The sequence below is a fragment of the Sebastes umbrosus genome, chromosome 11 (genome assembly GCF_015220745.1).
Source record: "Sebastes umbrosus isolate fSebUmb1 chromosome 11, fSebUmb1.pri, whole genome shotgun sequence".
Classification (NCBI taxonomy): domain Eukaryota; kingdom Metazoa; phylum Chordata; class Actinopteri; order Perciformes; family Sebastidae; genus Sebastes; species Sebastes umbrosus.
This window is the reverse complement of record NC_051279.1, coordinates 16,877,262-16,897,896: the sequence shown is the minus strand read 5'-3', so window position 1 is coordinate 16,897,896 and position 20,635 is coordinate 16,877,262. Positions and strand designations below refer to the sequence as shown.

Genomic DNA, 20,635 nt, shown 5'->3' with positions numbered 1-20,635 from the left:
TTAAAGTGAGCACAGCTGGTACCCTTAACAACATATTACTGGGAGTGGGACAGGAAGTGAGGTCATGATCTCTCCAACATACGCACCAAATCTTAATGCAGTGGGGAGTTTATGTCTGATGTCTTTTTTTTGTTTTCCAGTCCTCTAGCTGTGACAGTGCAAACATAATAACGGGGAGGAATGAAGTGAAGGGTCAGAAAGCAGCCACAGAGCAGATCTTCACACCAGACCTCTCAGGGTAATGATGTGTATGCTCTGAAATTGACACGTTGCTCTGCCAAACCTCCTAACTTCCACCCATGCTAAGTATATCATTTGGTGCAGCGCTCTGTTTTTAGGTGCTGCACTCGGGCTGAACTCTCACCAGATTTGTCAGAGTGGTTCCTCGCTGACCGCAAGATCCCCGAGTGGGGGGAGGGGGATCAGTCTAGTCAGGGGTATGTATGTATAGTGTTAGCGTGTGTGCCACAGAGGGTGGGGTTACAAGAAAGAGTTACGATGAAATTCAGTTGCAGTGAGTATGGGGGAGGTGGGCATGTTTAGGTGAAGGGAGAAACCCTTTCAGCCTTAATTGAAAGGTCACCGTGGGTCATCCGGCGGCCAATGATCAAACTGGGTTCAGTGGTTGTGTGTGCACAGACAGAGAGAGAGAGAGATTATGGGTTTGTGTGGAAGTTAAATTATAGTGTTGTTGTACCAAGTTTGTTTTTATCATACCTTTGGGATATAAAGCTGAAATTGACTTTTTGTTTGTTTTTCAGCTTGTGATATTATGAACCTCACAGTGTTTGACCTGCCTCTCTGCAGTGGAGTAAATAGATGTGTGTGCATACCTTGTTTGGCAGTGGTGGAAAGTAACCAAGTACATATACTCAAGTACTGACAATATTGTACTTTTTACTCCACTACATTTTTTGATAACTTTAGTTACTAGTTACATTGCAGATTCAGATTCATAATAGAACATATAATCAATGTATGGATTATTTTGTATTATTATAGGTTAAGACTTATTGTTTGAAATTCATAAGCTACCCAGCAGTATATAAAGTAATTAAAATGAGCCCCACCTTTATCAGCTGCAACATTAAAGCGATGTACACATGAATGCATCACTAATTATAATCCACTTCAGTAATATCATATGCATAAGTAGTACTTTTGGTACTTTTTTCAACAATATTTGTATTTTGCTTTTAAACACAAACAGACAAAACCAACAATACACCAACACACAGTGGCCACAAGAACTAAACATCAGACTTAGATCCCTGAAACATAGTATACATGGCACATAATATACTCAAAGAGATGATTGTACACAATCACATTAATATGTAGTGGAAGATGTCATAACATCTACAGTATGTATGTATGTATGTACAGTATGTGTATAAGGATAAGGAGGTGCTCAGTCCATTACAGTTGATTACAATCAACAGTGATGCAACAACAAAACATTTTAAGAAAAATAAGAAAACAAAATCACCAACTTTACATTTTAAATCTGTATGTTAAATATTCCATTATGGTATTAGCCCAAATATCAGTTTATGCCTCGATCCATTTAAGCAATATATTTTTCCGGGCAGCAAATGTAAGGATACTGAACAGCCTTCTTTGATGAAAGCCTTCGATATGAGGACTGGGTAAACCGAGAAGCAACACCTGAGGTTCAATGTCAAGGTGGACATTAAAAACCAAGTTAAGTTTACTTGCTTTCAGAACATTTTGATGCTTTACTACTTTTGTACTTTTACTTGTAATCTGCAGATCATTTTCTCGATTAACCAATCAATCATTTTGTCTGGAAAAATTAAATCAGTCGGACACAGGATGTGAAGATTTTATTAGACCGATATCGCACAGTGTGAGATGCAGTGAAGTGTTGTTATCCTACAGTCTGTAGGCGCCTTTAGTGCGAGGGTTCATAAAGCAACAGGCCGTCTGTGTAAATTCTTTTATTCCTCCTCACCATTACAGAAGGTGTTTATATATACAGTTGTTTTTCCCCTCTGGTCCAAGGCTTCTTTGAGAGAGGGAAACGGTCCATTGTTTTTGAGGGGAAGTACCATTGGCAAGAGTCCAGGAAATGGTCAGACGGCCGTCTCTTTGTGATTGGCCGGGACGCGGAACGCCGTCTCCGTGGATTGGAGGCAAAGGGCCTGGCACTGAAACAAACCCAGTTAAAGAGATGACTGTAGACGGCAGTAATTATAACACCGGTGTGTTTTATGTCTGTATATCCCTCCTCTCTTCAGTCCCTTCACACCAACACTCAGACATACCCGGCTCAGTAAACACTCTGTTCTGTTCACAGAGGTGACTCTGAAGGTCCACCTGAGCGATGCCAGCACTCACCAGCCTTTGGGAGGAGCCACCATACAGCTCTTCGCCAACCACACTTCTGTAACCACAGAAACCTCATCACTGGATGGCAACACCTACCTGCGCTTCCCCTACCGCCTTGGGACACCGTTGGTCGTCACCGCAACCAAACAGGGATATGTGCCAAACTCTGTGCCCTGGAGTCCTTCCAGATTACCTGGTAGGTGTGTGTGTTTGCTAGTGTGTGTGTGTGTGAAAGAGATATTTTAGGACAAATGCAGGAGGGATATTATGAAATAGGTTTATATTCAGAGTGTCGGCTTGCAGGTTATTGATTTCCATTTGTGCAGCCAGTTTAATGTGTGTATGTTAGTGCAGAATAGAAACAGTGTGAGTTTGTGCCAGGTGTGAGAGCTAATGATGAGTGGAGTGCTCCATTACTAATTTATTACAATAGATGCCAAAACCCAGCAAGGGGTCTGCTTAAGCTTCCCTTTCACCAACACACACACACTTAGACACAAAATACCTCCTCCCAAGAGGCAGCAGTACAGTGTGTGTGCGTGTGTGTACGAGTGTGTTATTGTGTGTTATTATGAGCCAACGGAACGGCGGCCAATTGGATTATCACGCTTACCAGCTCTGAACAATGGAGGAGTGAAAGGAAGGAAGGAAGAGGAAAGAAGTGCAGTTTGCTGGGTCAGACTTGTGCCCTGCACAGCAGACAGGATGAAAGCAAGACTATTAAAAATGTATAAAGATGGTTTAATGACTTGTTATGTCTGATAGCGATCAGTAAAGTGGCCAGGTAGATTGCTGCAGTTTGTTTCTTATCTGATTGTGGATTCATTGCGTCCGTTAATGTAGTATTTATTTATTTATTTGTGGTATTTATTTGTGTTCCAGTATTTTCCTCCATCAGCCTGGACCTGCTACCAGAAAGAGCTGCTACTCTGACGGTGTATGAAGATGTTGTGGAGATTGTTTCAGGCTTACAAGGTAAACGCAGTGTGTTGTGAGGATACTTTTTTTTGCCCGTGTGTGTATTTAGGTTATTGTTTTTAAAGGTGCTCTATACTATATTCAGAGCATTAATATAGCAACAAACAACAATTTGCTATGTGAAGATATAGAGAAGTAATGTCTACCTGAGCAGAGATTGAAGTCACTCTACCTCTGTGTGTGTTGTAATCCAAGCTTCTCTGTGCTTTGATGACATAGCCGGGCCGACCACGCATGCTTTTTAGTGAATGTTCGTGCATGTGAGCGTGCCCCACCGGCTAGCACTGATCTCATACGGTGGTTACAACTGTAACATTGTCCTGACCGACGGCGCCGTTGCGGAAGTGTAGCACCCACCCTCCAGGCTAATACTGTTCGCTCTGTAAGCATTGTTACTGTTGTATACACTGTTAGTTGCGAGCTGCCAGCTCAGCCGTAGCCATGTTGAGATCCGTGCGGAGTCAGAATAAGTGCTCCCAATCTCGCATTTAGCATCTTTGCTTTTAAACAATTTTCACCAAAAAACACCGACATATTTTTAAAACCGTCTGTAAAACAATTTCACCACACGGTCCATTAGTAGCTGTTCTGGAGCTTTCGATCATTTCACAAGACTCTTCCTCTGCAGAAGAAGTTGAGCTTGAACTCCTCAAATATTAAGCCAACATTGACGACAAGTCTTTCAAAGTGCTCCGAAATAATTGGCTTTTTAACATCTACAATTCCATGACAGCTGTGCACACTCCTCCATCTGCTGAGGAAGGTCGTGTGATGCGATCGAAAGCTCCAGAACAGCCACTAAAGGACCGTGTGGTGAGACTGTTTTGCCGACTGCTTTTTAAGATCAAGAATGAACGTTAAATCTCAATTTTCACCCAGATTTTATGTCTCCACGCATCTAAAAGTTGTGTTTTCACCTGCAAGAAGACATTGATCGCTGTAGTTGACAGTAAACTAGGTTTTCTACACAGCTCAGTATATTCTTTAGGTAAAGGACAGTGAAGAGAATAATACGCCATTGTATTATATAACGTATTGTATACATAACTGAGCTGCTGACTACAGATGGTGCTGAAAAGGGTTTTCTTTAAATCTGATTTCTACCCATGTACTTGTATTATTTATTTTTTCTGATTCTTTCACCCATTTAAAAAAAAAAAAAGACAATAAACACTGATAAATTAAAATATTTGTTTTTAATAAACACTAGCAAATAGTTAGCCCTATCTACTGTATATATTAAATGGCCTGCTGTTGAGTAAACATCCACCCTCCTCCGTCCACAAATATAAATGATGAGTCTGTCTTTGTTAGTCAGCCTCTTTGTTAAGGTGTGTGTCATTATATTAGATAAGGCTTTCTCACTCAGGCAGAATCAATATGGCCTCTTTGTTCGCTTGGTCTTTTGTGTGTTTGTGACCGACAAGGGAGTAATTTAACGTGTCAGCTGTGTTGTCTGACTAAAAAAAACTTCACAGACACATAAATATGCAGACACCATTAACATGTAAACCTCTTGAGTACACACTGTCCACAGCACGTGCCTGAGTGTAGTGCAGTTTCTGCCCTCTGTCCGACACACTGTTTGTCACGATGTTGTGAACTTGGACGCCCAGAGGAGTGATAAACCTTGGCATGTGGCACGAGGAAAGAGAATAAAAGAGGGGGGAAGAGGAGGAGGAGAATGATACAGTATGTGCTGGAAAGTGGGGTTGTGGGTGGAGCAGTTTGGAGAGAATAGGGGAGAAAGGGGGATGGGCAGAGCAGTGTCCAACAGGAGGAGGAACAGATGAGGTGAGAGGAAAGTGGAGGGAAAAAAAGACAAGAAGAGTTGAGGAAGGGAACAAACAAAGAACAGAAACAGGGTCATTTCCTTTCATAAAAACAGAGCCAAAGAAGGGAAATAACATTCACACCTGAACTTCAAGAACAAGCCTTTCGACAGAAAGTTAAAAAATGCACATACTGCAGAGCCAAAACTCATGTTGAGTACAACTAGAAACACAGTGAACACTCATATACAGCTGGATGTGTGTCTCACTGCTCTGGAATGTGCACTCGGTACAGTCGGACCACAATGACATCACCTTGCTGAGTTCAGCTACATGCAGCTTTCACTGTTTATTCCTCTTCATGTATAATTTGTTAATGGCAGGCAGAGATTGGATGGGAGGCAGCGATGGGGAGAAATGAAAAGGCAACTATTAATTGCACAGAAAAATATCAGAAAGAAGCATCACCCTGGCCGAGAGGAAAACGTGGAGCAAGGCATTATCTCTACTGTATTGATCCGGAGTTGCCTCCATTAAGCCTAATTTGATGGCTGAATTTATAAAAAGGCATTAGGCGAAAATGAGGAGTAGAAAATTGCCTTGTAAAACATCCTGAAACAACATCAGTGTGCAAGCTGGATGGTTGCTGTCAGGCGAAAAACCTTCTGACTTCAATTTTTGTCAGATTTCTTCATTGAATTTAATTCAGAAACTGAAGTAGAAACACTCACTAAAGTTTCATTGTTCTGTTTTATATATCTACAAAATGTTATTGTATAGTTTGCCTTACAACTGTGACATGTACATTTTGTACAAAATATAAACGTACATACACACCAAGTCAGTATACACTTTCACATTTAATACTTAAAGGTACTTATACGGAGCATTTATATTGCCTCCGCACAGCTCTCAACATGGCGACAACTGAGCCAGCGTTCACAGCTAACGGTGCTAACAGCGCTAACAGTGCAAACAACAGCAACACTGCTGACAGAGCTAACAGTATTTACCTGAGGGGGAACCAGCGGGGGGGCACTACGCTTCCGCGACGCGGCATTATCAGCTGCCATATGAGAGCAGTGTATGAGCTAGCCAGTGGGGCACGCTGATATGCACAAACATGAACTAAAAGGCACTTGGCCGGCCCGGCTATGTCAACAAAGCTAGAAGAAACTTGGATTATAAAAAACACACACAGAGTGACTTCATTCTCTGCTCAGGTAGACATTACTCCTCTATATCTTTACATAGCAAATAATTGTTTTCTGCTGTATTAATGCTCTGGATATCAAATTCAGCATCTTTAAATTAAATATATTTAGAAACTTTCTTTAATTCTTAGTTTTATTCATATTATTATTTTGTCAAATACAACCTTTGAATGTTGAATGTAGATGGAGAAGTGGTGATTCATATTTTTATTGAACCCTTGTGTGCTCGTCTCAAATGCCGTTCATGAGTGAGTAAACATCACACACAGCCTACTTGGTTCAATCCTATAACCCAAATAGGAGACATTGAAGGAGAAGCCTAGCAATAAAAAAGGATTTGTTAACAATAAGAAATCACCAGCTGCATACTTTAAGATATACTAAAGAGATCTGGTCTTAGCTTATGTTATTAATAAAGACAATATTAGTAGATATTTTAAAAGAAAGATTTGACCATTGTGTGATCTGCAATACGGAACAACGTTATGTAATGGCTAGCAAGGGGGCGATAGTTAAATCACAACTGAAGATTGCATTTTTGAATACCTTTCACACCAAACTATTAAAAGAAGTACCTAATGTTGTTGTTATTTATAACCCACAGAACAACATATATATTTTTGGGGGAATGTTATGCCTTTATTAGAGAGAGACCCCCAAAATTGAGATACTAATTAGAAAGAAATGATAGTGGGGTCATCCTTGTGGTATGATGATCTAAGATCAATTAATTGCAATGTTCCCAGTTTAATTTTGGCTAGTGAGTGTCATCCACATCCCCATGTATCCTATCTCTCACCGAAGTAAGAGCAACATGCTAGAAAAATCTTTAAAAAAAGCTATTTGAAATTGATCTAAAACTGAAACTTTACCAACACTGGATATTCATTCAACATGACGTGTTTTCTGACGTCTCTCTGTCTGTCACTCCTCAAGGTTTGAGACATCAGCCCAGTGTTCATTTCCAGCGCAGAGCTCTGAGTCTTCCCTCCAACACATCCTACGCCAACCTAACTGCTCTGCTCACCGTGGCCAGCTCCCCCTCGCACATCCAGCACTTTCCCCACCTGCAGGTCCTCAGCGGCAACGGCACAGGTGAGGCCCGAACTGGCTGATGATAACAGACTCGACCGTAGAAATAGGGCCATGGAGAGTCGGGCACAGATGTCAGAGGAGAAAGCTGCTGAGAGGGGGGGTGGGGAGTGAAGAGAAGAGAAGAAGCAGCGGTACATCAGAGAGACTCTACCCTGGAGAGGCCTCTCTATCTGACCTCCTGAAACACAATAACCCCTGTGTGTCTAACAAGCCTGCACGCTTTCAGGCAGTCTCATCCACGTCTTGATGTGTGTGTTGTATGAATTTGTGTGTCCTTCAGCTTGAATACCCCTCAAATGCTCCCCCTCCCCACAGCACGTACCTTCTCCCTCCGGGCAACACAAGCATACTTGTGCTTTGTGACACTTTTCCACCCTCTCAGCTTTTTCACTCTCCACCCTGTTTCCTTCTTTCCTGTCTTTCCCTTGTTTGCCTTCCTGTCTGTCTTTCCACTGACAACTCTCCTTTATCTACGTGTTTTCATGTTACTCCCCCCCCCCCTGCTGCCTGCTCCTTCCTCTGCTCCCCCTCCTGTGCACCTTACTCCCACTCACTTTCCTTTTCGCTGCATTTTTCCTCTCTTACACTCTCCTGCTTCTCTCACAGGGACCGAGAAGAGGTTTGAGTTGACTCCTGTAGCGGCCATCTCTGTTCACTTATTGGCCAGCGACGGAGTGGAGCTGCAGGTGACTGAGCCAATCACGGTCTCCGTCCCGCTGCCGGCCGACAGTGGCCTGAAGGAAAATGATCACATCCCTGCTTGGAGATTTGACCCGCGCTTGGGTATGTAACAGTAACACAAAAGCTTTTCTGACTTTCTAAGCATTAAGTTTTCTCATCTACATATCTGTGTTTGTATCTTCCACTAAATCCCTGAAAAATGACCCTTTTAAAAGTGCAGTGCTGAGGCCTACTCCCACGGGTGAATGAAATATGAAATTATCAGAATAGGAGCATTAATACAAACCACGTGCATATTCACACGGAGGAGTGAGGTCTGCGTGATGAATGAATTTATTCATAAGGTCATGAAAATTACCAACATGCAGCGCCGCATTAATCTGCAAATCAAAACACAAATACTGCCACACATCACAAGATTGGATCGTGGATGTATAAGCTGCTGGAGCTCAGTTAAATCTTGAACAAAGAGCTCTGCGGTGCTGGATCCTACAGCAGAGACCCTTCAAGCCTCTGCGTACCCACTGATTTATTTCAGCAATCTTGAATCTGTTTTGTCAGACGTCCTGCACTGTGACACACCCAGTTCTTCTTGGACAAGCTTAGCTGATGATGATTAGGTCATCAGTTGAGTCAGACGTGTCTGCACAACAAAACATCCTTCTCTGTGTACATTAGTCTCACATTTCCAGATCTGCTGTAGGCGTACATTATGTTTGTGCTCTGCCAGGACCTATACAAATGATACTGGGTTACTTGATATAGAGCTGAAACATTTAGCCGATTAATCGCTTAGTGGTGAAACATTTTTCGGTCACTTGGGGGCAGCAAAAAGGAGCTGTGATCACAACACTGACATATCATCACCTTTTAAGTTGATATGGCGAACTTGTTAGCAAACAGTAGAGCTTTTACACATCCAGCAGACACGGAGCAACATTATCATTCATTAGGAGTCGTGTTTATGTATTATCACTCTCCTTTTTTACTCTGTTTTGATTTCCACCAACTCCTGAGGGCAATAGCTGGCTCTTTAGCTGCTAAATGCTCCACTGTGTTCACCAGCCACTCGTTACTGGGTCTTTATGTTGCTTGGTGCTGCATTGGGTTCATCTTGCTGCCCCCTGCCGCCGAAAACGACGCCATGAGAGCGGTGAGAATGAAACAAAATAATAAAGAAAACCGAAAACCAAAACAATGAGCTGAAATTAAAATGATCTGACTCCAGATTCTCATATGTGAAGATTTGCTGATTTCCTTTCTCTTTTGTGGCTGTAAAGCTGGGGACACACCAACCCGACATCAGAGAACCAGCGGCGACAAAGGCCGCCTGTTGCGTCGCCTCACTTTGTTTTGCACCTCCATACTCCGGTCAGAGCACTGAGGTCGACCAATCAGATGCTGCTGGATGTCCCCAGAACTAGACTTAAAAACAGAGGCGACCGAGCCTTTGCGTTGGCTGCCCCTAATCTCTGGAACAGTTTACCTCTGCAGATTACAACTGCTCAGACCGTAGAATCATTTAAGTCACTGCTGAAGACTCACCTCTTCTCGCTGGCGTTTGATTAGGTTTGTTTTCGGTTGTGCTGCTGCTCTTTTACTGCTGTTATGTGCACATTATGGTTACTGTTTTTGCTCTGTTCATATTGTTGTTTGCTTTGTATTCATTTTTATTATGTACATGCTCAGCACTTTGGTCAACTGCGGGTGTTTTTAAACGTGCTTTACAAATAAAGTTTGACTGGACTTGACTTGTTTTGGCCGACAAGTTTCACCCGGACACACTGCAAAGACTACAGCCAACGTTTCACACGGACACACTGCAAAGACTACAGCCGACGTTTCACACGGACACACTGCAAAGACTACAGCCGACGGTACGGGACACACAGAAAAATTTGTTCAACGGACGCTCACCAATGGCCCCAAACTGTCTGACAGCTGACCGTCGGCATGGTGTGTCAGGGCCTCAAACTGAACGCCTTTGGCATATGCAATTTGAATATGCGACATAAATACAAGGAAATCCCTTTTGGGGAAAATGTTTCTCAACATGTTCTTGTCAACTTCAAGAGAAAGCTGCAAGAAGCAGTAAACAGTTGTTGCCCAATAGACTGCAGTCCACATGTGTTGAGTCAGACTTCATGAACATTAACAATAATAATAGGCCACTTGTCAATGGGATAAATGTCTTATACATTAAACATGTTTTAGTCCTAACTGCATGTTTAATGATACTAGCATTTCGCCCTACCCTGAAAATGTTCCTGCTAAGCAAGGAACATTTTATCAGGCCAATAAATGTTTAAAATCTGGACCATCTTTGCTCTTGTGATGGTTTTAAGGATCTCCAGGCTCAGTTTAAAGTAGCAACATCCAGGGCTTATAAAAAGGGCTTTTATAAAAGCTGAGAGAGCACACACACAGACACACACACACACACACACACAGACTTGTAGCCTACGCACAGCCTGTAGCAGCGAGTATTTCCACAACAGAAGTCATCCCCGGACCCCTCTCTCGGCTACATCTCGTGTTCCTTAGCAACCCACCAAATAAGTAACACAACAGAAAGGCCCAGCTCCTGATTGAGTTTCTTCACTGTGAAGTGTGTGTGTGTGTGTGCGTGTGTGTGTGTGTGCGGGCGGTTATGTATGTGTTAAACTGAGGATAGAAAACAGACACAAAGACCTTTTTGAAATCCGTCTGGTGCCTTTTTGGAGGAATACTTCAGGCTCATAAAAGCTCCCTCACAAAGAAGCTCAGTTTTATTTATCAAGTGCGCACATGGAGGAGACACAAAAACCTGTTCGTCTTGTATAACTGACAACTCCTCAACTATTGTTGCATGTTAACGGAGCGTGGGGCAAAATTATGTCATGTACGAACAGATCCTGTTCACCTGTTTGTGTGTGATTCGTAAACAGACGCACCTTCGCCCTGCGTGGAGTTCGATGATGCAAATCGGCTTACTATCTGAACAAAAAAATAAAAGACCCGACGTTAGCTGTGTTGACTTTGCATGAATGGGCAAAGAAGCAGAAGTAATGTACAGGCTGTATTGACATTATACATATTTGCATTGTGTCTAAGCAGTCTCCAGACTCTGTGCAGTGTATTGTATCGAAGCGTGGGAACAGAGTCATTAAATGTCATGATTAAACAGGTCAGTCACACGGAGACAGGACACCCCTGTGGAAACAATCGGACAGAACCAGGGTGAATCCGGGCAGGGCTGGGCTCAGGGCTCGGTCTGTGTGTGTGTGTGTGTGTGTGTGTGGTGCTGAGTCACACAGCCTCTCTCATTTCTTTCTGTTCCTTGTGCCTTTTCCCTTATCTCTCCTTCCATTCCTCCTCTTTGTTCACTCGTTTCCTCTGCTTGTTAGGTCCCCCCCCCCCCCATCCAAGCTATTTATATACGTGTCTATACTCTCCTTTCCTTTTTTGGTTCCTCCCTCCTGAAGATCGATGCAGATTCCTGACCACTTGATGTTGTATAACTGGGAATAAACAAAGAAACAAAGTGGCTCTCACCATGTTAGCCCTGAGACCCAAAAGAGGGGAAGTGTGAAGGCACAACTGAATGTTTCCTCTTGGAGCAGATTTACTGTGAGCCAATCAATCAGTGACTCTGGCTTTTGTTGTGGGTTTTTTGGGTACTGGCACTGCTGGAGCTGCTATTGTGCTGCTATTCATAGGCTCTCAGGGACATTTGACTGAGCATGCTGCCTCCCTGTGGGAGAGTTAAGTACTGCAGAACACTCTCCTCTCTCGCACTACTGAGCAATCTGTGTTTTGAGAAAGATCTTACAGAAAAAAAAAGCATTGACTTCCCTTTCCTTCAATAAACCGCAGAAGGTATTAAAAAGTTTTAAATTTAATTTAGTCTTTGTTATGTTATTTATAAAATGTGTTTATATCAGATTCCTGTTTGTCGGGAGACATTATAAACTAAATGTGGGATTGTTTTAACAGTGGATTGTGTGAGCAGAAGGCTGTTCAATCTATTTTGGTCAGCACCATCAGACCGAACACTGTCACTTCTGCTAGTCAGGAAGCTCATTGTCTCATTATGGGCAAGTGTCAATTTTATAGGGATGCACCGATACGACTTTTCAGTTCCGATACCGATACCTAGGCTTTGGATATCAGCCGATACCGAGTACCGATCCATTACCTCTTTAGGTCTTTAATAAATAAGCTGTATGCCTCACTGTGTGGAAGTGACTGGGATCATTCTTTTATGTGTAAGGCAACATCAGGCTTGACTTAAACATTACTTTCATAATGTTGTAAAACAAAATGTAACAAATAAATAGATATAAATGCATTGAATTGTTATTTATCATTAAAATAATAAATCGTACACCAACAATTTTGCAAACAAATCTTCAAAATGAACAGGAATTACAATTAATGTGTAAACCTAAACCTTAATGCAGCAACAAATCGGTCAAAACATTAACAGGAATTAAAATTCCAGTATATAATGTATATAGCATATAAAAATAGAATTGAATTGAATAGATCGGCCTCATTGTCACCGATACCTGATGCAGCTATTTGAGTCAGTATCAGCTCGATATCCAATCCGGTATCGGTGCATCCCTACAATTTTAGCAAAAAAATTGTTAATCCATCCATTTTATGCGTGTTAATCCAGGTTGCATTAATTTAATGAATTTTATCATAAGGAGTTAATGTTATACGCTGATGGGAAGTGCTGAAAAAATCATTCTTGACCATTTTGTCCCTACTGGTTTTCCTTCATACTGTCATACTGAAACAGGTGTTAAATTGCATTATATGTGGTATTAAAGAAGTCTTAGATAGTCTTAAATGTAATTGGTGAACCCTGCTGTTAATTGAGTTTACTTCTGTCACAATAACAAATTCTCCTTCTTCCACATAAATAACTTAAACTTGTCAGATATCTAAATGTAGGTAAGAAGAGTGCTGCTTTGTCTACACTGAGTTAATGAGAGTCAGGTGGGAGGTTGCTGCAGGCCTTGCCTGTTGTCACTTTGTCACTAATGCACTCTGTGAACTGTCACACTGTTTCTTATACAAAATAATTGTTGGGGAATTTGATTTCAAGCCCTGTGTTTGTGTGTTTGTGCAGGTGCCTGGATAAAGAGCAGTTGGGGTCACGTGCAGCGGGAGGGCAACCAGCTCAGTCTGACCTACATCGCTCCTCAGCTAGGATATTGGGTGGCCGCCATGTCCCCACTAGACTCAGGTGAGAAACTGCTTTGACACAGATTATGTTTACTGTGAAAATCACAACACACATTTTATGTCATGTCATGTATGTGCTCACATACTGTATGTAGAAAGATGTTTAGAGTACAGATGTAGCCATAATCTTAACAAATAAGAACCATCTTAAGATGGGATCACACCAGCAACAGCCCCTTGCCCATTTCCTAACCCCCTACTACTCCCCTACTTCCTACCCCCCTACATCGGCACCAAATCGGGCCAGGGGTGTAAAGTGGGGACGGGAAGTGGGGGGTCCAATGGCCCCTTACCCCCTTGCTTGGACCACGCCCATCTGACCATGCCCATGTCTAGAAGGTAACCCCCAGGTTGCAAAAACGTGTGAAAACTCGGGTGAGACTCGCTGCCTGATGACGGGTTACCTTCTACACACAACCCTTCAAACTCAATCTTCATTTTGATCTCAACTACACACCTGTGAAGTTTGCATCTCACACGGTTGCGACGCTATCGCTGTGACAAAATCTGTCCGCAGACCGAAATATAAATACCTGGCTCACACACAGACTCACCAGGTGAAAACTGTGCCAGTATCCCTGTCACGGCTGGTAATAAGAAAGAATAAAGAAGAAAAATAATTTTGCCACGATTTTTCTTTTTACAGTTGAGAGTGAGCAAAACCTGTTTTCATAAAAAAAAAAATCAGTGTCCTTATGACTTAAGTGTCCTCTTGTCCGTCCAACAGGTCCAGTGTTTGCGAAGGACATCAGCATGTACCACACCGTGTTCCTGTTGGCTATACTGGGAGGCATGGCTCTCATCCTGCTCTGCCTGCTCTGCCTCCTGTTGTACTACTGCAGGTGGGCTGAACACTTTCTACAGCAACATGTTCCATTTTTAAGACTGTCAGAAGTTGACAGAGTTGTCTCCAAAATGAGGAAACGAAGGCAACATGTTGACAGTGTCAGTAATATACAATAACATGTGTCAGTTCTTATGACTGGTTGTGAAGAAAATGCGAATGTACAGTGGCTGACTAATTTAGGCTTTTTGTTGTCTCTGCCAAGTAAGAAAAAAAATTCTTGCTAAGAAACCCGCTTTTGCATTCCTTTAGCGTCCAGAGTCATGTCTTAAAACAATCTGTCCTATCGTCAACATTTAGCCTCTAAATCAAAATGTACTGTAGTTCATTTAACTAGAATAGTGTTGTTACATTAACATAATGAACCGTTAAAGGGTTCATTATCTTCTTCTGCATGCGGCTCATCCTCTTTATCCATTTATCCAATCTTCAGTTGTGATATCAGTACTAAATACCTCAAAATTAACATGGAAATTTGTTCACAACAGGTCACCTGACATAAGCTGTCTTGATTGCAGCAGCCAATGTGTAGTGACTTAAAACGGTTGGTTGATTAAATGTAAACAAAGCAGACTGGTACTGCACAAGTACTCAAGTACCAGAGCTCCAATTTAAGTGTCTGTTTATATCGGATTATTTGTGCAGGGGAGAAGCATTTAAAGTTAAATTGATTGAATCATAATCTCTGTTGCGTCTCTGTGTTTTGCAGGCGTCGTTGTTTGAAGCCTCGAGTGTCTCACCGCAAGCTCACACAGTCCTCTGGTCTGGACGGCAGTAAGAGGGACCAAGCCACCTCCATGTCCCACCTGAACCTCATCAGCAACGAGGTCTGTCTGACTTACAAAGAACGGTTCAATCGCTAGTCTACAATGCACTGTCCTAGTGAATATCAGAGGAAGTACTTGCTCCCTGTGTCAGGGAACACGTGCCTAGCTGAGGGGGGAATCCTTCACACTCCTGTGGTGGGCAGATAAAATAATTTCTCAAACTACTAAGAATGAATAGTGTTTAAAAAATGCTCTTTTATTGTGTCTGTGTTACAATTACTTTGATAGATATGATGTCTTCCTTGGATTGTATATTTTAGTATATTCAAAAAGTTTCTTACTAAATAGTTTGTTGTCTTTAGGTGCAGCTGGAACTTGTTTCCACAGCGACTGAGCCCGACATGACCACACCAATGCTGAAGCCTTCTTCATATGAGCACCAAGACAATCATCGTCAACACAGCCTAATCCATCACAGCAAACACAGCCGCTCCTCTCTCGGCAACAACAGCCACCACGGCTCATCTCTTGGCAATCTGACGCCTCGCAGCAGAGACTACCGGCAGTCTGTGGAGACGTTCCAATTAAAGGCTGCCCTTTCGAGTGGAACAGACAGAGGCTACCGTCAATCATACACCTCCGTCTGCTCATCCAGCAACCCCATTTCAGATGCACTGTCGTCAGCCAATCACGGTCAGGTGTCTGCTAACCAGCTGAGCAGTGTCGGGATTGTTGATTGCATCTCCCCTTCCTCTCCTCCTCACACCCCCAGTCGAGGGGAGGTGTGTGAGTGCAGAGCTCCCGACTACCTTCTGTCCCGCTCTGTGGACCACCTGGAGCGTCCCAGTCCCCCGCTGCTCCCCCGTCCGGGCCAGCTGCTCTGCTGCGGCTCTGTGGACCTGCTGAGTGGAGGAGAAGGCTACCCAAGGGTGCGTCCTACACTGGTGATCCCAGCACACTACATGCGCCTGCCTGGGGAGCACCCTCTGTCTGGTCAGGCCCTCCTGCTGCAGACTGACCAGCAGAGTGACTTGGAGACCATCCAGGCTGAGCTCAATGCCTCACATTCCCAGCAGCCCCTGGGGCAATCCCCCACTGACTGCACCCCACGTCCCAACAAGCAGGGTGAAGGAGGCCTGTCAGGGTCTCTGTCCATCCCAGCAGCGCTCGGGGAAACAGGTCTAGTGGAAATAAACATTGAGGACACCTTGTGGGCTGAAAAGACTTTAATGGAGCTCAGAGGAGGGAAGCCTCTGCCTCACCCACGAGCCTGGTTTGTCTCACTTGAAGGACGCTCCAACGCCATTCGTCACTCGTACATCGATCTCCAACGGGCGGGGTGCCACGGCAACACGCCAGGTGGAGGAGGTCAGCAAGGTAAAGGCAGCGGCGGGAGGCGCGGCAACAGCAACGACGCCAGTCTGGACTCCGGTGTGGACCTGAATGAGCTGAGAGTGGGCCGCAGAGGGAGAGACGCAGGGCGGGAGGAAAGAGAGATTGACCGGTCGAAGGGCACAGCACCAGCCATGGCCTACACTCAGCTGGTGTATGTGGATGATCTGGACGTGGGAGGCAGCGAGGAGGAGACGCCCAAGAGCAGCCCTCAGGACAGTATAACAGGACCCATCCTGTCAGACAAAGCAGAGGCTCAGAGAGGGGATCAGGGGGATGCGGAGGAGAAGAGAGTAGAGGGGGTGCAAATACAAGAGGAACCACCCTCACTTTCCTCTTCATCCCCCGGTTCTCCTCCTCCCCTGCCAACACCAGAGGGAGAGACGTTCAGGACTGATCATACGCTGCTGTCGGTCTCCCCCGATGACGATGCAGCTCACGAGGATGGAGAGGAGGAGAAGAAGAGTCCCTGGCAGAAGAGAGAGGAGCGACCCCTGCTGTCCTTCAACATGAAATGATCCACAGATGACCACTTCAAGGATAGGGTCACATCTTTTCTTCATAAAATACTCACATGCCCATTTGTACATTGAAAGCATTAATTAGTTGTTTGCTGTAATTGTTCCTCCTGTACATACTGGCCCTTCTTAAAGCGACAAAATCTACAGTCCTCATTCTGGGCTAAAATTCAGGCTTGGAGGCTTTAGCGGTCTGAGTTAGTCAAATCAAGTGGGGATCTCCCTAAATTACAGTCTTCTTAGATGGATAGAGGATATTATTAATCGCAATTAGAAATTGCAGCGTTCCAGTAAAAACTAATAAAAACAAATACCTAAAACTAAAAACGTGAATTGCCGCAATTTGAGTAAAATATCAATCAAAAAATCAGAGTCATAACTTAGTAACGTCATAATACTTATATTTTTAGATTCAGTTTTACTTACACTTGCTGATATCATTGTCTCTGATGTCCATCATTAATGAAAGGTCCATAGATCGACTTAGAAATCATTGCAAAATGATGCTCCTTATAACTCCAGAACTTGTCTGAGAATCATCACATATTTTTAAGTTTTCTTCAGTTTCAAAGTAATCCAGTGATAATTGTCTGTACATGCATGGAAACTAGGGCTGCACCGTTGATTGAAATTTTATCGAAATCGCAATATGGCCTGCTGCAATTTTTATATCATAGGAGGTGCAATATTTGTTAAAGGCGAAATGTGTGTCAAAGTACCATTTTAAATTAAATATTGTCGTCCTGGCCTACAAATCTTATTCTACAGATTTAAGAAAACATCTTTGTTTGGTACAGATACCCGCAAAAGTAACACCATAATCATTTGAACATGTTTGTCAATGAAAATGAGAATAATATTGTAAACATGATTATTACCTCTAATATCGTAAATTGTATCGCAACTGCAATATCAGTAAAAATAACTGCAATTAGATATTTTTTCAAAACCATTCAGCCCTAATGGATACACTACAAATGCACAGAACATCTCTTACTTTAAAACCACTTTAGGACGGGATCTTGTTGCTACCAGTGTAAACAGGAGGAACAATTCCAGCAACTAAAATTATTCATAATGGGCATGCCAGTTTTGTTTTGAGAAGAAGAAATGTGAACTTATCCTTTAAATACGACTCCCCCTCCTCCGCCAAGACCATAATGTGATGGATACGACCATTTAAATTGAAGCCCTTTGTTTTTCTTAATAGAGCACTGAGAAAACATTTCAGCACTGGGATCCCTTCTAGTCCGAATCACGAAGGGACGATTCAGAGCCTTCATGGACATCCATGGTCCCCTTTATGAAATCACCACTGTTGTACTCCACTTTGTCATCCTCACGACGCTTCACATAAACAGACCACTCATCAGGAATGATGTACACGTCACCCGAGGGAGACGAATGAACGTTGGAGGCCAGAAATTTGAATATTTTATGCACAACAAATATATGCCTTTTTTTTATAAATAGCCTTGTAAGCATAAAGGAACTGTTGTAGAAACAGATGATGGGTGGTTCTCACAAATGGAAGACTACAGGAGCCTTTTTTCTTGAGCCATATTGGCCTCAGTCCACTGACTGTAAAGAACACACTACACTTCTTTAAAGTGACAAACCTAATTTTTAAGACTGGGGCATCTGCGCAGAATACGGCAAGTGAATCAGTCTGTTAGGAAATTAAAAGTCTTTCCGCGTATCTCCGCACAAGAATCAGGCCTGACATCAACATGCGAATCCTTTACTTTGAATGGTTTTAAGCGTGTTGCTAGAATTGAATCCAGCCCATCAGAAGGCCGTATGGGTGTTTACATGATCTACGGAGGGGATGAAGTGTTTGGACTGAAGAAATTAAACCACTATCCGCACTGCAACAGATAATGTGACACACCACTATGCTGGTGGGTAAGGATGTAATACCACTACGAAACTGTAGTTCCACCCAAAATAATTGTGAGGTGTAATAATATGAAGGGTTTTGTAATTGTTGAACCACTGACTGGCATATTTTTGCTCTGAAGGCTATGCATCACTTTTATACGGCTGCTTGAGATGATTTTTTTGTAATTTTAATCAGTCTGATTTTAATTGCCAACATGAAGTATTTTACCCGAAAATAGGCTATTTTTATTTCTTCAATATGTTAAGGGCTTTTTTTCTTCACCTGCCTTATTGTTAGAGTTACAAAAGCAAACACGTTACTGCATAAGTTTTACCTGAAACCAAACTATTTTTTGCATGCTGTGTTTCACCTTAATTTTACCGTTTCCTCATGTTCCAAGTGCCTTTGAACAACCTGACTCTACATCGAATTTGTGGAACAGATTACCTTATTTATTTCTCACCTTCTTTTGCCTTCAGCTTTTCTCCTCTACCTCAGCCCTCCCTTTCTCTCCCACTTGTGAAAGAAAGCATGCAGTAAACTTTCCTCCACACTAGCGTATTACAAGCTACACTGCAGACATCTCAGAAAATGTCCACCAGCTGCTGCAATCGTAAAATCCTCTACAGTAATCAGCAAGGCACCAATCTGTCTTAGAGTAAGCAGTTAAGGATTTACAGACGTTTTTCAGAGTAGCACGGGATAGATAAAGCTAAGTGATTGTATGTGAAGCTAAACTGCAGGTCATTTCAGTGCATTTTCTTATGTTTGTGTTTGTAGAGGGTGAATGTTTGTCTCGAATGTGGTGGTAGTGTTCGTGTGCGATGCTGCTGGCTGTGAGTTTGTGTTGTCAGACTGTGTGTCCATGTGAGAGCGCTGACAAATAATCAACATACATCCACTCAAGGTTCATATAGTCATAGAAATCATATTACAGAGTGTGTATACTGTAGTTCTTTCCTTTCCTCTACCTGGTCAAAATGATGTGTGAGTTGGTGTTGTGAATGGCCTCTTCTCTCTCTTAGTATCTCACAGCAACATCCACTTCTAGGGTGGAGTTGCATTACAGCATCCTAAGTGTGTAACTTGGTTGCTTGCATTATATTTGAAGCCTATTATTCTAAATAAACCACCAAAACTGGAATGATTTGTGTGTGTTATGTATAATTGAACAAATACGAAAGATTTGCAGTCTGGGAGTATATACTGTATATTTCCTCCGTTTTTCATGTCATGTTATCAATAAGATTGTGTCTTCTTTAGGAAACCCCTCCTAAGAGAAGGTTGGCAATATCAGATGTCTCTGTTTTGCACCAAATACCTTAATGTGTCAATACTATAACGAATGACAGTGGTTTTAAAACATATTATAAATAGGATTAAATGTTATTAATAGTGAAATAACTATTTTTAATTGTCCTGTGTTTGAATTAATTTTATTGATGCAGTCAGATAGTTGTATGTAATTTCTGTAACATTTTTATTTTTCCATTATTTAAGAAAATATCAAATAAATATTGGTTATCTTTTAACAAGGCTGGATTACCACCTGGGTAAAGCAGGCAACTGTCCTGGGGCACTAGAACCACAAGGCCCCCCAAAACCCCAGATTCACTATATCAATTGTTTTTTTGTAATTTCATTAAGTGTTAATTTATTTGGGAATTTGCACCATTAAAATACAATATAATCTAAGACATGTTATATTACCTGATGTTATGATCCTGTATCGAAGATGTAGTTTTAAAGGTCCCATATTGTAAAAAGTGAGATTTCCATGTCTTTTATATTATAAAGCAGGTTTAAGTGCTATATAAATACTGTGAAAGTATCGAAGCGCTCAATATACAGATATTCAGAAACTGTGCTTTTGAAACAAGCCGTTAGGATTTCTGTCCATTT

General features: G+C 42.4%; 1 protein-coding gene across 3 annotated transcripts in view; it reads left to right on the top strand.

Annotated features, from left to right (window-relative positions):
* The window catches only part of fam171a1 (family with sequence similarity 171 member A1), a 56,683-nt gene extending 36,806 nt beyond the window's left edge, over positions 1-19,877 (top strand). For 2 of the 3 annotated variants that reach the window (XM_037785255.1, XM_037785256.1), the window contains exons 3-11: positions 2,026-2,225; positions 2,321-2,548; positions 3,235-3,327; positions 7,253-7,411; positions 8,018-8,194; positions 13,215-13,331; positions 14,058-14,172; positions 14,884-15,001; positions 15,304-19,877. In XM_037785255.1, the coding sequence (XP_037641183.1) occupies positions 2,093-2,225; positions 2,321-2,548; positions 3,235-3,327; positions 7,253-7,411; positions 8,018-8,194; positions 13,215-13,331; positions 14,058-14,172; positions 14,884-15,001; positions 15,304-16,851 (2,688 nt within the window). In that variant the 5' untranslated portion in view covers positions 2,026-2,092 and the 3' untranslated portion in view covers positions 16,852-19,877. The remainder of the gene's footprint in view (positions 1-2,025; positions 2,226-2,320; positions 2,549-3,234; positions 3,328-7,252; positions 7,412-8,017; positions 8,195-13,214; positions 13,332-14,057; positions 14,173-14,883; positions 15,002-15,303) is intronic. The other variant, XM_037785257.1, reaches the window with a different exon arrangement.
* The last annotated feature ends 758 nt before the right edge of the window (positions 19,878-20,635 follow it).